The sequence below is a fragment of the Lepidothrix coronata genome, unplaced genomic scaffold (genome assembly GCF_001604755.1).
Source record: "Lepidothrix coronata isolate B3197 unplaced genomic scaffold, Lepidothrix_coronata-1.0 Scaffold117, whole genome shotgun sequence".
Classification (NCBI taxonomy): Eukaryota; Metazoa; Chordata; class Aves; order Passeriformes; family Pipridae; genus Lepidothrix; species Lepidothrix coronata.
The window spans coordinates 2,554,635-2,569,580 of NW_016690297.1; the positions used below are offsets into that span (position 1 = coordinate 2,554,635).

Consider the following 14,946-nt stretch of genomic DNA (forward strand, 5'->3'; position numbering starts at 1 on the left):
GCTTTATGAGGAACAAAGTTCAGGTTTTCTTCCTCTACCACAGATTACAGGTTTGTTTCAGAATTAGAGACTCATATAGCAACTTGATGAGAAAGATACTCCAGAAAGCCCCGCTGAGTAAGTCTAAATCACAGCCTTCTGGTTTAACTTTTGGCAAACGGACAAAGGTCCAGGTGCATGTTTACAACAGGCAAAAATCACTCTATCAGAGAAGAGGCATCCACCCAGGTATCTTTGTGCACACTGTACATGTGCTTGCAGCACACTACAACTACAGCAAAATGTCATCACTTCATCCAGTAGTTTACCATTATCATATGACTGATGAACCAATCAATGATTTCATACTAATTCCCAAGTCAGTCATTGTTTCCCAGGTTTATAATATGAACTATGTTCTGCACTAGCTACATTGTATTAACTCCTCTTATTTCCCTTTGCTTTTTTTCAGGCACAGTGTTTCAAAAAAACAGTTGTATTGCTATAAAAATAATCATACTATATAATGCTCACTGCAAGACAAATGAGATAGTTTTAATAACCACTTGTCAATTTTATTGTATAATTATGTTAGGATAGCTACACACATCTGGACCCAATGAAGTAGCACCATTACTTGTAGGAACAAGTCATATGAATGAAGCAATAGAGATTATGGCAGAAAAAAAAATAAAGCAGGACAGCTCTTTATTGTTACCATCAAAAGGCAGCGATAGAGAAAAAAATGCAAATCAAAACAAATTGAAAAGAAATACACAGAAAGGCAGATAATTGCTTTGTTTTCAACCAAGTTTGGCCTTCCACACAAACATTAAAGCTATAGAAAAGTATCCAAGATTTTGTAAGATTCAAAGAGACATAAGTTGCTTTCATATTTTCAATATGCATAATATTCACTGATTCATTTTAAAGGAAGCTGCTTTGCTGCAACTTGTTGCCCAATTAAATAGGATGAGAAAAACAGGAAGCTACACTAAACTACATATGAGTTCAGCAGACAGACCAGGCTCTGCTGAAGTAAAGCAACACTGTTACAGCTATTTTAACCACAGACAAAAACATTTTTGAAGGACCTATTCTAGATATAGTGGAAAAAAGCAAGCAAGGATGTATTCAGAGCACTTCAAATGAAATGGGGAGACAAGGAAGCACAGACAGTGAATATGAGGGTTTAAGTCAGGAGCACCTATGCCAAAGAGCTTTATTAACCTGCAAAGTGTCAGCAAAGAAAATATTGCATTTCTTCTCATGTTTTCTTTGCCAGTTTAAACAAGGTTTCCTTCCAAGCATTTCCTGTGAAAGCAACACTAACTTGGCAACAAAACTGCCACCAGAGGACTACAGACATTTTTAAAAGGGAGGTTTTAGAGAGAACTAGCATCTCTTTCCTTGTAACTGTACAACTAAGGAGACAATATTTAGGGCATTCAGGCTTCTGCCCATTGAACACACCCCAAAAGATTTTACTTCTGTCTATGCTTAGAACACAACCATTTTTTCCAAGTGGTGCACAGACAACTCTGGTGTTGTAACACTGAAAATAATTTAAGTAGGTCTTCACATCAAAGAGCCTCTGCAGGCTTCTTTCATCCCAGAAGACAGTAAAGGTGTGAGGGAGAAAGCCCACAACCAATAAACAAACAAGAAAAATTCCACCACAAAACATCCCCCAAAAGATGACATCATTGCAGGTACTGCAACCATGACAATATACAAGAAAACTATAGCATATATTCCTCTGTCTTGTGAAAGAACCAAAATTGTTTTGCCGAGGTAGTTTTTTTCAAATCAAAACATAAAAGCCTAATTTTGGCAAGGCCTCATATAAAGAATAATTTGCAAAAGAAATCAAAGCATCATTTATAAGGTTAGGAAAATGCAATGTGCAAGACCTGTTTTACAAACAGGTAAAAAAACCAACTTTGTCAAAACATCCAAGGCAGCTTCATTCAACTTTCTCTTTAGTTATAACTCATTCTGTGTTATAATTAGTTTCAACTTAAAGACTAATAGAGATAGCATAAATACTCTTCTAAGATAAGAGATTGTATTAGACAATAGACATAGCCAGGATATGCCACTTACACTGTCATACCATCATCACTCTTCATTTTACAATTTTCCCCATAATTTTGACAGTGAGGGAAGAAAAATATGAAACCAAAACACAACCAACAAGAATGTCAGTATGCCATTTAAGCTACCTCCTTAAAAATTCTTAATTAAAAGTCACCCATTGCTGCTGATTTCAGAAACACCATCACCATTGAATATTACATTATTAAGAACACAGGAATGGACCATCATTGTCCCACTCACTTACAATATGGCACAGGCTGGCCAAATTTGCACATTCTGTTGTACTTTACAGACCACTTGTCCTGGGTTCCCTGACTACATCCTCATCACAGAAGGGTTTGTTCAGTATGTCAGTGGACTTGAATTTCTCAGGCCCATCCCAGCATCATTCAACTATATTAAAATTCAACAGCTTTATAAACTGCCAATTAACAAATAGTGTTTGGAGGTTGTGAACAGGCACTCTGTCATCACTGAACAAAAGTGTCTAAGTTTGTTTCATCATTGTTAGATTTTTCTAACAGTTGTCTTCCTTGCTACACACTGCACAGAACAGCTCAACTACTCTCAATGTCTGTGGTACTTTCAAGATTGTGACACTGACAGGAGAAGTATTAATTAAAATGGTTTTGTTTGTTTTGCATGAGCATTGTATTCATGAACTTTCATCATCATGTACTTTTATGTCATCAACCTTGACTTTTGTAAGGCCTTTGACGTGGTCACACACAACATCTTTGTCACTCACTGGAGAGATATGTGTTTGATGGATGAATATTTGATGGATAAGGAATTGGCTCGATGACCACATCAATGATTCAAACAGCGATCAGTAATAAATTGTGTCCCTTAAGGGCCCCTACTGGGACCAGTACTGTTCAATATCCTTATTAATGGACAGTGGGATTCAGAGCACCCTCAGCAAGTTTGCCAGTAACACCAAAATGAGTAGTGCAGCTGATACACTGGAGGGAAGAGATGCCATCCAGAGGTACCTGGACAGGCTTGAGGAGTGGGACCATGTGAACCTCATGAAGTTTAACAAGGCCAAGTGCAAAGTCCTGCACCAGAGTCAGGACAAACCCCTATGTCAAGATATTGGGAATGAATGGATTGAGAGCAGCACTGTCAAGAAGGCCGTGAGGATTCTGGTGGACAGTGGCAAGTTGAGTGTGAGTCAGCAGTGTACTCTGGCAGCCAAAAAGGCCAACCATGTCCTGTGGTTCATCAAGCACAGGATTGCCAGGCAAGGGAGGTGACTGTCCCACTGGACAGTGGTCCCACCTCGAGTACTGTGGATGCCTCAGTGTGAGAAGGACACCAAATTATCAGAGTGTGTCCACAGGAGGATGACCAAGGGGGTGAAAAGCCCCAAGGACAAGATTCACGAGGAGCAGCTGAGATGACTTGGCTTGTTCAGCTTGGAGGAGAAAAGGCTGGGGGGTGCCCTCATCACAGTCTACACCTTCCTCAAGAAGGGCAGCCAAAGGGGAGGTGCTGATCCCCTCTCTCTGGTGACCAGCGATAGGACACGAGGAAATGGAAGGAAGCCACATCAGGGGAAGCTCAGATTAGACACTGGGAAAACGTTCTTCATTGAGAAGTGGCTGTTCACTGGAACAGGCTTCCCAGGGAATTGGTCATGGCACCAAGCCTGCCAGAGTTCAAGGAGTGTCTCATATAGTTTAGTTGTAGGCAGTCCTGCGAGGAGCAGGGAATTGGACTCAACGATCCTTATGAGTCCTTTCTGACTTGAGTTATTCCAAAATTTTATGAAATTAAGTGTTAAAAATCTAACGAAGTTGGATATCTAAATCCTAGTGTGGTTTCATAACAAGCCACAACTCTTCCAACAAAAAAATCTCCCATATTTTATTCTTTCTCGCCTGCTCCATCCTTAAGAAGTTTTTCTGAAGTGCTATGGAGAAGACTAAGTTTCGTATTAAGAACACTTCTCCAGGTATATTTCCCTCTTCAGTCCCATATTCTTGATTTGAGAATCAAAAAAATCAAGAAATAATTTACCTGAAAAGTAAAATATAATACAAGAGGAAAGGAAATTAGTGCACTAAATGCAAATTGGGAGCTCTAGAATTCAAAATTCAAATAATCTTCCTAAAAAGAAAAGTTGATAATAAAAGTAAAGTTAATCCAGCAGATACACAGTTAAGCTATAATATAATCATAACTTCACAGAATAAATAGCTGACTTTCTAGAAGTGCAGGTCGATCATTTATAAAGAATTATATCATTGTCAAATAGTCAGTAACTATTCAAATTATTCTTAAAAATCATAAAACCCCCAAATTTGAGAAACTTTTTGAACTACATATTTGCAGAAATATAACTAATATCCCATTTCCTCTATTAAAGAAGTCTTTCCTTGAAGGAAAAAAATCATCGACTTTGCTTATATAAGTTTTATTAGGTTTAAATGTGCTGTTTTTCCAAGAATAAGCATAAACTTTTACCTGAAAGCACAAAAACACATTCACGAAACTAAACAGCCACTTTACTCTGCTTATCTTCTTAAAGATTAAATCATGCAGTCCAAACAATTTTAAGAAGCCCTACTTCTACAGTCAAGTGGAGTTTTGAATGTCTCTGAGGACAAGAGGTTCCACATCCTCTATGGGCACTTGTTCTTCAGACTCATGATTCAAAACAAACGAACCAAATCCCAAAATAATAATAATAAATAACCACAAATACACCCCCTCAAAAGCCCCTAAAATCTAATCAGAATTTTGGCTTTCTCAGTTTTCTCCCATTACATATTGGAGAAAGCAATATGACCTTCCCTTAGTCTCTTGTCTAAGGTTGAAGAAGTCCAGTTTCCCCTCTTTAAGGGATCTGCTCTAGGCCCCTAATCATCTTGGTGATCCTCACCTGAACCTGTGGCAGTATACAGTTTCTTTCATGTACTGGTGAACCCCAAACATTGTACTTTAGATGTGGTCTCATAGTTGCTGAATAGATGGGAAGAACCACTATTTTCTGGCTGCTGGCTGCACTCTTAGTAACACAGCCCAGTGCATGGCTGGCCTTTGTCACTGCCAACCTACACTCAACTTGTCATCCACCTGAGTCCAAGGTCCTTCCTTAGAAACCTGTTGTCTAGCCAGCCTGTGCTGCTGCACGTGGCTGCTCCATTCCTGGTGCAGGATTTCACATTTCTCTTCAGTTGGCCACACAAGGCTCCTCCTGTCAGGTCCTGCTGAACAGCCACTTTGCCTGCCAGCATATTGAACAACCTGGTATTGTCCAAACACACTTGTTGAGATCACGCTATAGCCCACCATCCAGACATTGTTCTGGTCCCAAAACTGATCCTGGAAGGATGCCACTTGCAACCTGCTACCAGCTGGACTTTGCTCCACTGACCCCCACCCTCTGGGCTTGGCAACCCAGTCACTGTCCCACCTGCCCTGCAGGTCCCTCACCTGGTCCATCTCTCACTAGCCTGGACAGAAGACTGCCAGAGCACACCATGTCCGAAGTCTTACAGTCCTAGACTTTTGTTTTCCAGAAAGTTACCTCCAGTACCATACAGGATTTTTAGTTCTTAACCAAGAGAAAACCAGCAAGTGAAAAGGATCTGTTGGTATTCTAAGTCTCTATTTCTGCATCAGAAAGAATTCTACATTTCTCCTGCTAAGAAACATAACAAAAAGGATAAAACAAGTAAGGTCAAGATAGAGGTGGCTATTAAAAAAGAAAGAAGAAGCATATACTCTCTAGCTTATTCATAGTAACAACACAACTTCAGGCCTTTCCTTTCACCAATGAGTAAAAGAGTCAAGGAGGCCACATGTGCACCCACACGCACATCTAGGTGTACAAAGGGAGAAATGGGATCCTTACAGCATTTTGTTGTTTTTTCACAGAAGCATTAAAGGAAATATTTTCTATAATCACCACAATCAAGCCCACTATCCTCATAAATCTTACTTGTCACAATGCTTATACAAAACCTCAGCATTAGCCCAGTGATATGTACAACCCAATACACACATATATAGATATAGATAAATAACACAGATCAACGCAGTCTCTATAGGAATGTAAAATAACTTTGTTGCATTTCTCAGCAGGGAGTGCACTTTCAGCTGCACTCCTTCAGGAAAGGAAACTCACACTGTTATCTCAGGAGTCTTCCTTTGCACTCACCAATAAACTTTAGGCCTCTTGGCCAGTATCAATCAAACCTGATGGAACAGTGTCTAAGAGAAGTACCGTGGCACTTTTTTTAAAACATGCTTATATGGCCTACCTCTACACCTGAAACAATACTTATAATTAACATTCTAGGCTTGATTCTGTCTAATGATTTTATTGCAAGGCACTATTCTATTCAAATAAGATGTGATCTCTCTTACAATTATCCTCTGTAAATTTGTTTCACATCTGCTTTTTAAAATTATTAACAACCATCTTCATTGACATTGCTAAAAATCACAATAGTTAGGAAAATTGAGTTTTACTCATTGGAAATTAAATAATCAACCTCATTCTGAGAATGAGATTGAATCATTCATGTGCAGTTTTTCAGTGACGCCATGCTGAAATACAAACACAGGTTTGTGGGCTGTTTCCCCTGCTTTCTGTTTTGTTCAAAGTACTTTTTCATTGTTTTTTAACTACACAAGGTGTCTCCACAGGACTCCAACCTCAACATTAAACCCAACTTTAAGTCATGTTACTTTAAACGTCTCTCCACCATCAGGGCCAAGTTCCCATGACTACACGGTACACACTCCGTCAGGATTTACCTGCATGGCATACTGAACAGAGAGCACCAAAGAACACTTTCACAGCTTCCTAACTGATGAGTAAACATGAAGAAGCCTGCTGGGAATTCAAAACAAGAAGCAGTACTTCTCAAAAAAACATACAAGCTACTGAAAGCAGTAAGTACATTCAAAAATGTGCCTAAAATGAATACAAATTCTCAAAGGGTAAAGCTAATTCCTCTGCCATGACTGAAACTTTGAGCTGCCAGTGAGTGTTTCTTGGTTTCCCTTTCATCAGTCACATTTAAGTAAAAGGAGATTGCCTGCTTATTACAGTCGAATGCTTTGACTACTATCAAATGAAGGGTAAAACTGATTACACACTAAATGAATAAATACTGTAGCATGTAAACATAAAAGCACCATCAGCTGCATTTTTGCAAGATAGCTATTGTAAATACAGGACACTGCTGTCAACTCCTTCTGCATCACGTTTTCAGTATTGTGATCAGGAGTCACCCGTGGGCTGTCATTTCAGAACATTCACATGCCCATTTTTACATCTTTGGTGCAATTTGTCATTCAGTGTAAAAACAGTAACAATTACCCTGAATTTTATTTACTAAACAAAGAAATTTTCTTATCTGTTATTTTTAGGATATCTGCTACCTAAAGCATATTTCTTCAAAAACTGAAGATTGCTTGTGGTCTGTTACATAAGAACCAGCTCTTAAGTACAAAGCTCCCTATGGTGCAAGACTGTTTCTTAGTGCCATAAGCAACAGGTTACAAGGTTAGGAAAAGCTACTTTTAAGTCTAGTGCTGCTGGAGTTGCCTGGATTCACTCTCTAAAAATAAAAATGTATTTTAATTTAAAAAACAAGGAAATACAAAGAATAGCATGTAACAATTTACTTGTTGCAATTATATAGAGGTGATGCTTCAAGAGAAAATTCAAGAGAAATGAAGTGATCAAAATAATAGAAAAATTCCTTGCTCTTCAGACACTCATAAATAATAGATCCAACCACTTTTCACAGTCCAGGCTGATGAACAAAGTCTGTGCATAATACCAACAAAAAACTGATTTAGAATGGAAGTGCTCCATTCAAGTATTACAGAAGTACAACAGTAAAACAGGCATCAAACAGTAAAACCGGCATCAGAAACAACTGCAGCTATTCTTTGTCATCAGCTTCTAACTGTCCCTTCTTATCTACCAGCCTGCCTAAAGGGAATTTAAATATTTAAGCTTAACCTCTGTATCTCAAGACAGCCCTGAGCAACATCTGCTACTAACTGCCTGGTCACGATAAGTGAGTTATCCCTTGAGTGCAAAGATGTCCTTTCAGCTGGAGCTGGGACACAGAATCAAGACAGTCTTGTGGTGATCCCACATGTGCACTACTTATTCTCAGAACAGATGTCATCATTCCCTAAAAATTCCAACTAGCTCACAAAGTAATATTAACTCAACAATTAAAATCAACTCTTCAAAACCTACTTGAGTAAGAAAAATCATGGAGCTTCTGTGGATATAAAAGCATGTCTGGTCTGAACAAAGCAGAGGCTGTATTTTAAAAGACTGTATCATTAATCTGTCTATATTTAGTATTTCAACCTTTTTCTTTAAAAAAGTAATTAACCACTCATCTACATATGCAATAATTCCCTCTTCATATCAATATTATAAAATCATATTATGGTTTGGGTTGGAAGAGACCTTAAAGATCATCTTATTCCAGGCCCCCTGCCATGGGTAGGGATACCTTCCTCTAGACCAGGTTGTTCAAGGCCCCATCCAACTTGGCCTTGAACACTTCCAAGGATGGGGCATCCACAACCTCTCTGGGCAACCTTTTCCATTGTATCATCCCTCTCAGAGTAAAGAATTTCTTCCCTGTATCTAATTCAGTTTAAAGTCAATCCCCCTTGTCCTATCACTCCATGCCCTTGTAAAACGTCCCTCTCCAGCTCTCTTGTAACCCCCTTAAGGCACTGGGAGGTTGCTCTAAGGTTTCCCTGGAGCCTTCTCTTCTCCAGCCTGAACAACTCCAACTCTCTCAGCCTCTCTAAAGAGAAAAGGTATTCCATCATATAAAACTATTCCCAATTGCATGCAGAAATATATTAAAAATGTCTTTTTTTTTTTTTGAAGAACTTAACATTATAAGGAAGGAATCAACAGAAAGGAGTAGAGATTGCAATTCTCTCAAATTAGACTTTGATTACATTGTAATGGTTTGTTTCTCCCTCTACGACTTTGAAAAACAGTCCCATTATTTTAGCAACAGAATGAACCTTAAAATTTGTGTTTACTTGAGGCAATCACATAACACTCCTGCTTTAAAAATAAAAATATCATAAGGAAAAAAAATCTTGCAGTTTTAGGTAACTACTCTATAAGATGCCTAAGCCTGGCTACAAAGATGGCAGGGTCTTTTTTTTTTTCTTGATCTGCTGTGACTGGATCACAAAAACTTTAGTTTTGTCTCTTAAAAGGAAAAAAACTTGCAAATTATTGGAAGTTTCAGTATTTTAAACAATGTAGCATGAAACCTTCCTATTCAATAAACTGCTACATAGTAGCATGTTCGTACTACCTTCTTTGATATTATTACAATAGATTTAAATAAAGTTAGCCTTTTTATTTTGTTGTGCTTTCCACTGAAAACTGATCAAATGCAAAGTCATCAGAATCAGTAAACATGTCTGCTGAAAACATGTAAGCCTGTCAGCTGAAACTTGTCCCAGAATTGCATCTAACGGGATCCAAAATCTCCTCTGAAAAGAATTTTAATTATAACAGGAAAAAAAAATCCTAACTAGGAGATAATATATAGCAATTCAGGCAGCTGAACACACTGCCCTTCTACTGATGGGCAAGCGAAAACTATCAGCGAATGAGTCCATCACCTATTTTATTATTTCAGAAAACTTGTTAATTGTGATTAAGGAAAAGTAAGTCCACGATTTTGTAATAACTTCGGGGAACTAGATAGAGGCACCTACATACACAAAACCATCTATTTCTTTTATGTCAAAGTAGTTTATGAAAAGGTGTTTCTGATCTAACCACTGATCTGAGCTATGGTGGGAATCACACCAAACTGAGAGGCTGGAAAACATATCTAACTTCTGTTAAATCTGTTTCATTCCCCTGCCATTTCTGTTCAGAAACTAGTTCCCATTTGCAATCTTGTTTAGAATAAAGAAACTAATTAGTTTATCCACAAACTAGCTCTAGTCACTGATGTAGGTGCAGGTTGTGTTGAATTAAATTAGCTGTAAAATAATGACCTAAGATACTTCAGGCAGCAGCGCCACAACAGCACAGAGCCTGACACTGCCTGCAAAAGCCCAGTGAGAGCTCCAACCCAGATGCAACACTCAGTTAAAAATCAAACAGCTTCAAGGGTGGAATCATCCCCTTTGCCTTAACACAGAACGCTCAGAATTGAAGTTCAGGAGCTGGTTGAAGAGCTCGTCAGTCATCCATGATGCATGGACAAGAGCAGCAGCAGCAGGAGCTACAGAACACCCACTTCAACCACTCGTTTTCCAGCCCCTGTTTCACAGGATGCACTACCTTAGGTAAGCAGGTGTATAGAAACCAGCCCAGCCTGAAAGCAGCAGCAGTAAAACTGTGTCTTCATTGTAATTGTAGCTTGCTTACACAAAAGCTCCAAAGGAGCACTTCGCCTGCCACATCCTGACCATCTGTATTTCTCCATGCAAATTAATAAGCACAAATTTGAGAGAGTTGCAGATTTTTTGCACATATAACAGTAGAGCTTATTTTTATCTTGTTTTCCATCAAATAAAGCTTTTTTATATTTACAGATAATAAAAAAATTACAGAAGACAAGCCCAGAATTAGTCTAAACTGCAAACAATTTAAATGGAGCACATAAAACAGTTATACAAACAAAAGAAATTAAAGAAATAGCAATGCAAGCACCAGAAGCGCCCGCTATTCTTTATTCTTCTGATTTATTGCTGTCAAATCAGACATAAAAACTTTGAAAATACGCACAATCCACACAAGTAGTGCAGAACATTGTGTATTTATCTTCCGTATTTTGGTTTTCTTTGGACAGGTATTACCACATTCAGCCTGTTCCGAAGTATCTCCCAAATCATGAAAGCATTACGCTGTATTCTTACCCTGGGAGTCACCAGTAATGACAAAATATATATTTTTACTTAACTGTGCACATGCTGTCAACTGTACTAATAAGCGTATCAATGGCTATACCTATTCCACACAGTTAAGACCAGGGGGCAGCAATACTGTCAAACACAAACCTAACAGGTTGATTTCTGACAAATCTATAAGCAACCATGACTTAGTTACAAGAGGAAAAGAAGAACGAAACAGCTACAGTTATGGAAAAGCTGCAGAAGTTAATCTAGGTTACATAATAAAAATAAAAGATATCATTTTAAATGTGAATTTACAATCACTCTAGTCAGTTGATGTAAACAATAGCACTGTTGCAATTTTGAACATAGACATTTTTTCTACTAAGGCAACTTTAACTGATCTTAATCCTATGGAATTATATTTTCTATACCCAAGATTATCAGGGGAACACCATAATTAAATAACTAATACTCTTTCCTTGCATACCAAATGTTTTGCTCATGCCAGCACATTCAGCAAAACTAAGACTTGTTAAATCCATCTCCTAGATGTGTGCTGGCTCCTGAAGAATTGACAAATACTTGATGAACTAAGTGTATAATTCAAAGCAACAATTAACTGCAACCTATGCAACAACAGCAAAAAACTGTCTTCTTCCAGTGTCATTATGCTTGTACCTTCAAGCAAGCACAGGGCAAGAGAAGAGCTATACACTGTCTTCTTTAAAGTCATTTGGAAGACATTTCCTCATAACTGCTGACCTAGTCCATAGGAAATCACACTGAAGCCTCAAATAGGAAGCAGGAGACTGATATCCCTTAGAAACCAGCTCTGGAAGTTTATCCATTTTCACACTCCTATTTCTTGACAGCAAAGCAGAGTGAACATTTAAATAATGCTCATAACAAGCATGAAAAAACCCCAACACTGAGGCTTCAAGGTTGAGACGCTGAGACTATGTAATCACTTCTGCTGCATTATTTTGCTCCTCTCCTTCCACCAATTTTGTTTTCATATTGTTTCCCTCACTCCACATTCATCCCTTCATCCTTACCTCATTTCTTAAACCAAGTCTCCCTTGGCAGATTTCTGCAGTCAGAGTTCTGCGCTGACTTGATGTAACGAGTGGCCGGGGAAAACCTCTAAAAACGCTCCCAAACAAAACTCATCCCTTATCTTCCCTCTAAAAATACCAACATTCATGCATTTTTTACTACTGCAACAACCGACAACACTGAAAACACCAAGAAGTACCACAGCAATATTTAAGTTCAGACAACTGCTTTACGCACTAATCTTTGAGACGCCAGGGCAGGAAAGCTTTCTGTAACTAGCTCAACACAAGAGCAAAGTCCCACAATTAAAAGACCAGATTACATGCATACCAACGCCTCTGGCTCCCGTGGATTTGGGCGGGTAGTGCTGCCCCGTCCCTGATGCTCTCTCAAAGACAGAGGGGGGGGAAGAAAAAAAAAGAAAGGAAAAAGGAAAATAAAAAGGGGATGTGGGGTGTAGGTGTGTTTGATTTACCTCTTCCAGCAGGGTGACCGTGTTCCTGCAGTTCTGCAGCCGGGTGGTGAAGCTGGAGGTGGTCGGGGAGTTGTAATCCTCTGTGGTCTCGGCGATGAACTCCGACACGGTGATCTGGTCCGGCATGATCCTGCCCCACCGGTAAAGCCCAGGAGGAGCCGAGCACACAGATCCGGAGCGAGGAGAAGCCAAGTTTCGGGGGGCGGGGGGAGTGGGGGGGCGGGAAGAAAACGGAAAAAAAAAAAAAAAAGCAGAGGGAAGAAGATGTTAACAGCCAGCAGAGACCCGCAGCATCAAAGCAGCGGAGCCGCAGAGGGAGGCTTCGGCTTCGCCCGCTGCATCCAGCCGCTCCCCGGCCGCCCCCTCCTCCTCCGGGCAGGAGGTGAAGGGGGAGACGCCCCCGCACGGCGCCCCTCGCTCGGCCCCGCCGGTGGGGAGCGCTCCCGCCGCCCCTCAGCGCCCAGCCCGGCCCGGCCCCGCCGCGGCGCTGCGGGGAGGGCGGCGGGAGAGGGGAGCGGCGACCGCGCCGAGCTCAGCCCCTTTCCCCACCCGCGTCGAGTTCCCCCACGCCCCCCCCGGCCTCGGCCGCAGCTCCCGCCCGAGTGGAGCACTGACTTGTGCGGGCTCGGGCTGCGCCCCCCGGCCGGGGAGAGGCGGGGCCGGGCCGGGCTGGGCGGGTCCGGGGCGGGCGCGGCTCCGCTGACGGGCACCGCTCGCGGGCACGCGCCGCGCGCCGCCGCCGCGGCCGGGGGACAACGAGGAAGCGGCTCCGCGCAGGCGCGGCTGCCGTTCCCCTCCCCCGCCCCCGCGGTGAGGGGCGGGGGGTCGGAGGGGGGGAGTGTGATGTGCCTTTTTCCCTTTTCTTACGATTAAAAAAAGGCTTTTAGGTGAAAGGAGGCAAGGTCGCTGAGTGCTGGGGCCCAGCCCTGTCGCCAGCCGGGGGAATGGGCTTCCTGTGCCGTGTGGCAGCAGGGAGGGACGGTGTGCCCGCCCCGCGGTCCGCGGAACCCCTGGGGCGAGCCAGAGGGGCTGTTTCTTTTTCCCCTTTCTTAGGTCCGTTACAGCCGGTCGGAGCCCCATCCGCCGGTGATGTAAAGCCGGGGGTGTTGTGCAGCCCCCGCTGACAGAGCCATCCCCTTCCGCAGCCTGGCTGTGTAGGTTTTTACCCCCCTCATACTTCGTTAATTTTTAAGAAGTCCTATGTCTCAGAGAAGCTGCTGTCGCCGATTATGTATTACCTGAGCCTTCCCAGAGCGAGGGCTCTGTCTCTGCTGCGATGGCCGGGTCGCAGCAGCAGCAGCGCTGCCCCAAGACCTGAACCGCGGGGGTTGCAGCCCTGAGTCCCCTCCAAAGCACTATTTCTGAATAAGTTAACATATCCTTTTTTCCATTATTGCGTCATGTAACTCAGGGAACTGACAGACAGCTCTAATGATATTTTTTTAAGCTTAGGTTTTGGGACACATATGTTCCTTTCTAAAGAAGGCTAAGTCTCAGGAGGCTGAAGTAATTATGGTCATCTGCTGTATCAGTGTGATTTATTTAGCCATACTATGTGATTTCCTACTCTTTGTGTTTGTGATTCTCTTCACATAAGCTCAGCCATTCAGGAATGGGAAATATACTCAAGACTGAACAGCTGAAAGTGAGCAATATTATATGGCTATATCCATTTTAAAAGTTTTTATATTCTCTGTATAAGAACCTACTGCATTACAATGCATTTAGGCTTTTACATAGTTTTGTATGTAATTCTAATAAAATGACTGTACAACTCAAAAATAGTTGACAGTATCAACTAAAGGCTGCAATGCCTGAGTAAGCATAAAAAGAAGATACCTGATTTGTGTATACCCATAAAAAATGATTTGTATGCAGTTCTGCCAGAAAAAATATGACCAATACTGCTGAGAAATGGTCCTGCCTGAACATGTTTCTTTGATTTCATTGCCTTAGCAGAAGCCCTCCATATGGCCATGTGATTGCTGCTGCTGCTGCTGCTTCACGTGATCCAGCTTTCTGGCACAAAGGCTCGGAGCTCATACAGATGATTGTTAAACATCATGAGACTCTGCAAGGTAGAGTAGGCAAGAGGAGGAGGAAGCCAAGAAAAGAACTGTGTGGGAGTTGCACTGAAAAATGGATTTGGGAAAAAAACAAAACTGAAGCACTGAATAAGGGACTGGAGGGGTAGGAAGAAAATCAGTTGAGGATCCTGTTCGCAAGAGCAGTGGAGGAGGAAGAGAGATTAAGAAGATAAAAATGGCTGGTGGCATCAAAAGCATTATGGAGAGTGAAGAACTATCTGGGGGGTTGGGCCAGGGAAGAGCAGTTGGTAGCATCCAAAAGACCTGCTTCAGCGTGCCCAGCCTGCATGGAAACTAGATGGGTGAGGGACTGGGATATGGCCTGAGGGCCAAACAGGGTCTCTGTGGTCATCCCTTGTAATTTCCTGC

General features: G+C 41.4%; 1 protein-coding gene across 1 annotated transcript in view; it reads right to left on the minus strand.

Annotated features, from left to right (window-relative positions):
- ASAP1 (ArfGAP with SH3 domain, ankyrin repeat and PH domain 1) overlaps nucleotides 1–14,946 on the minus strand; it is a 148,866-nt gene that overhangs the window by 106,603 nt on the left and 27,317 nt on the right. The window contains 1 exon segment of the mRNA XM_017825216.1: nucleotides 12,491–12,620. Coding sequence (XP_017680705.1) covers nucleotides 12,491–12,620 — 130 coding nt within the window.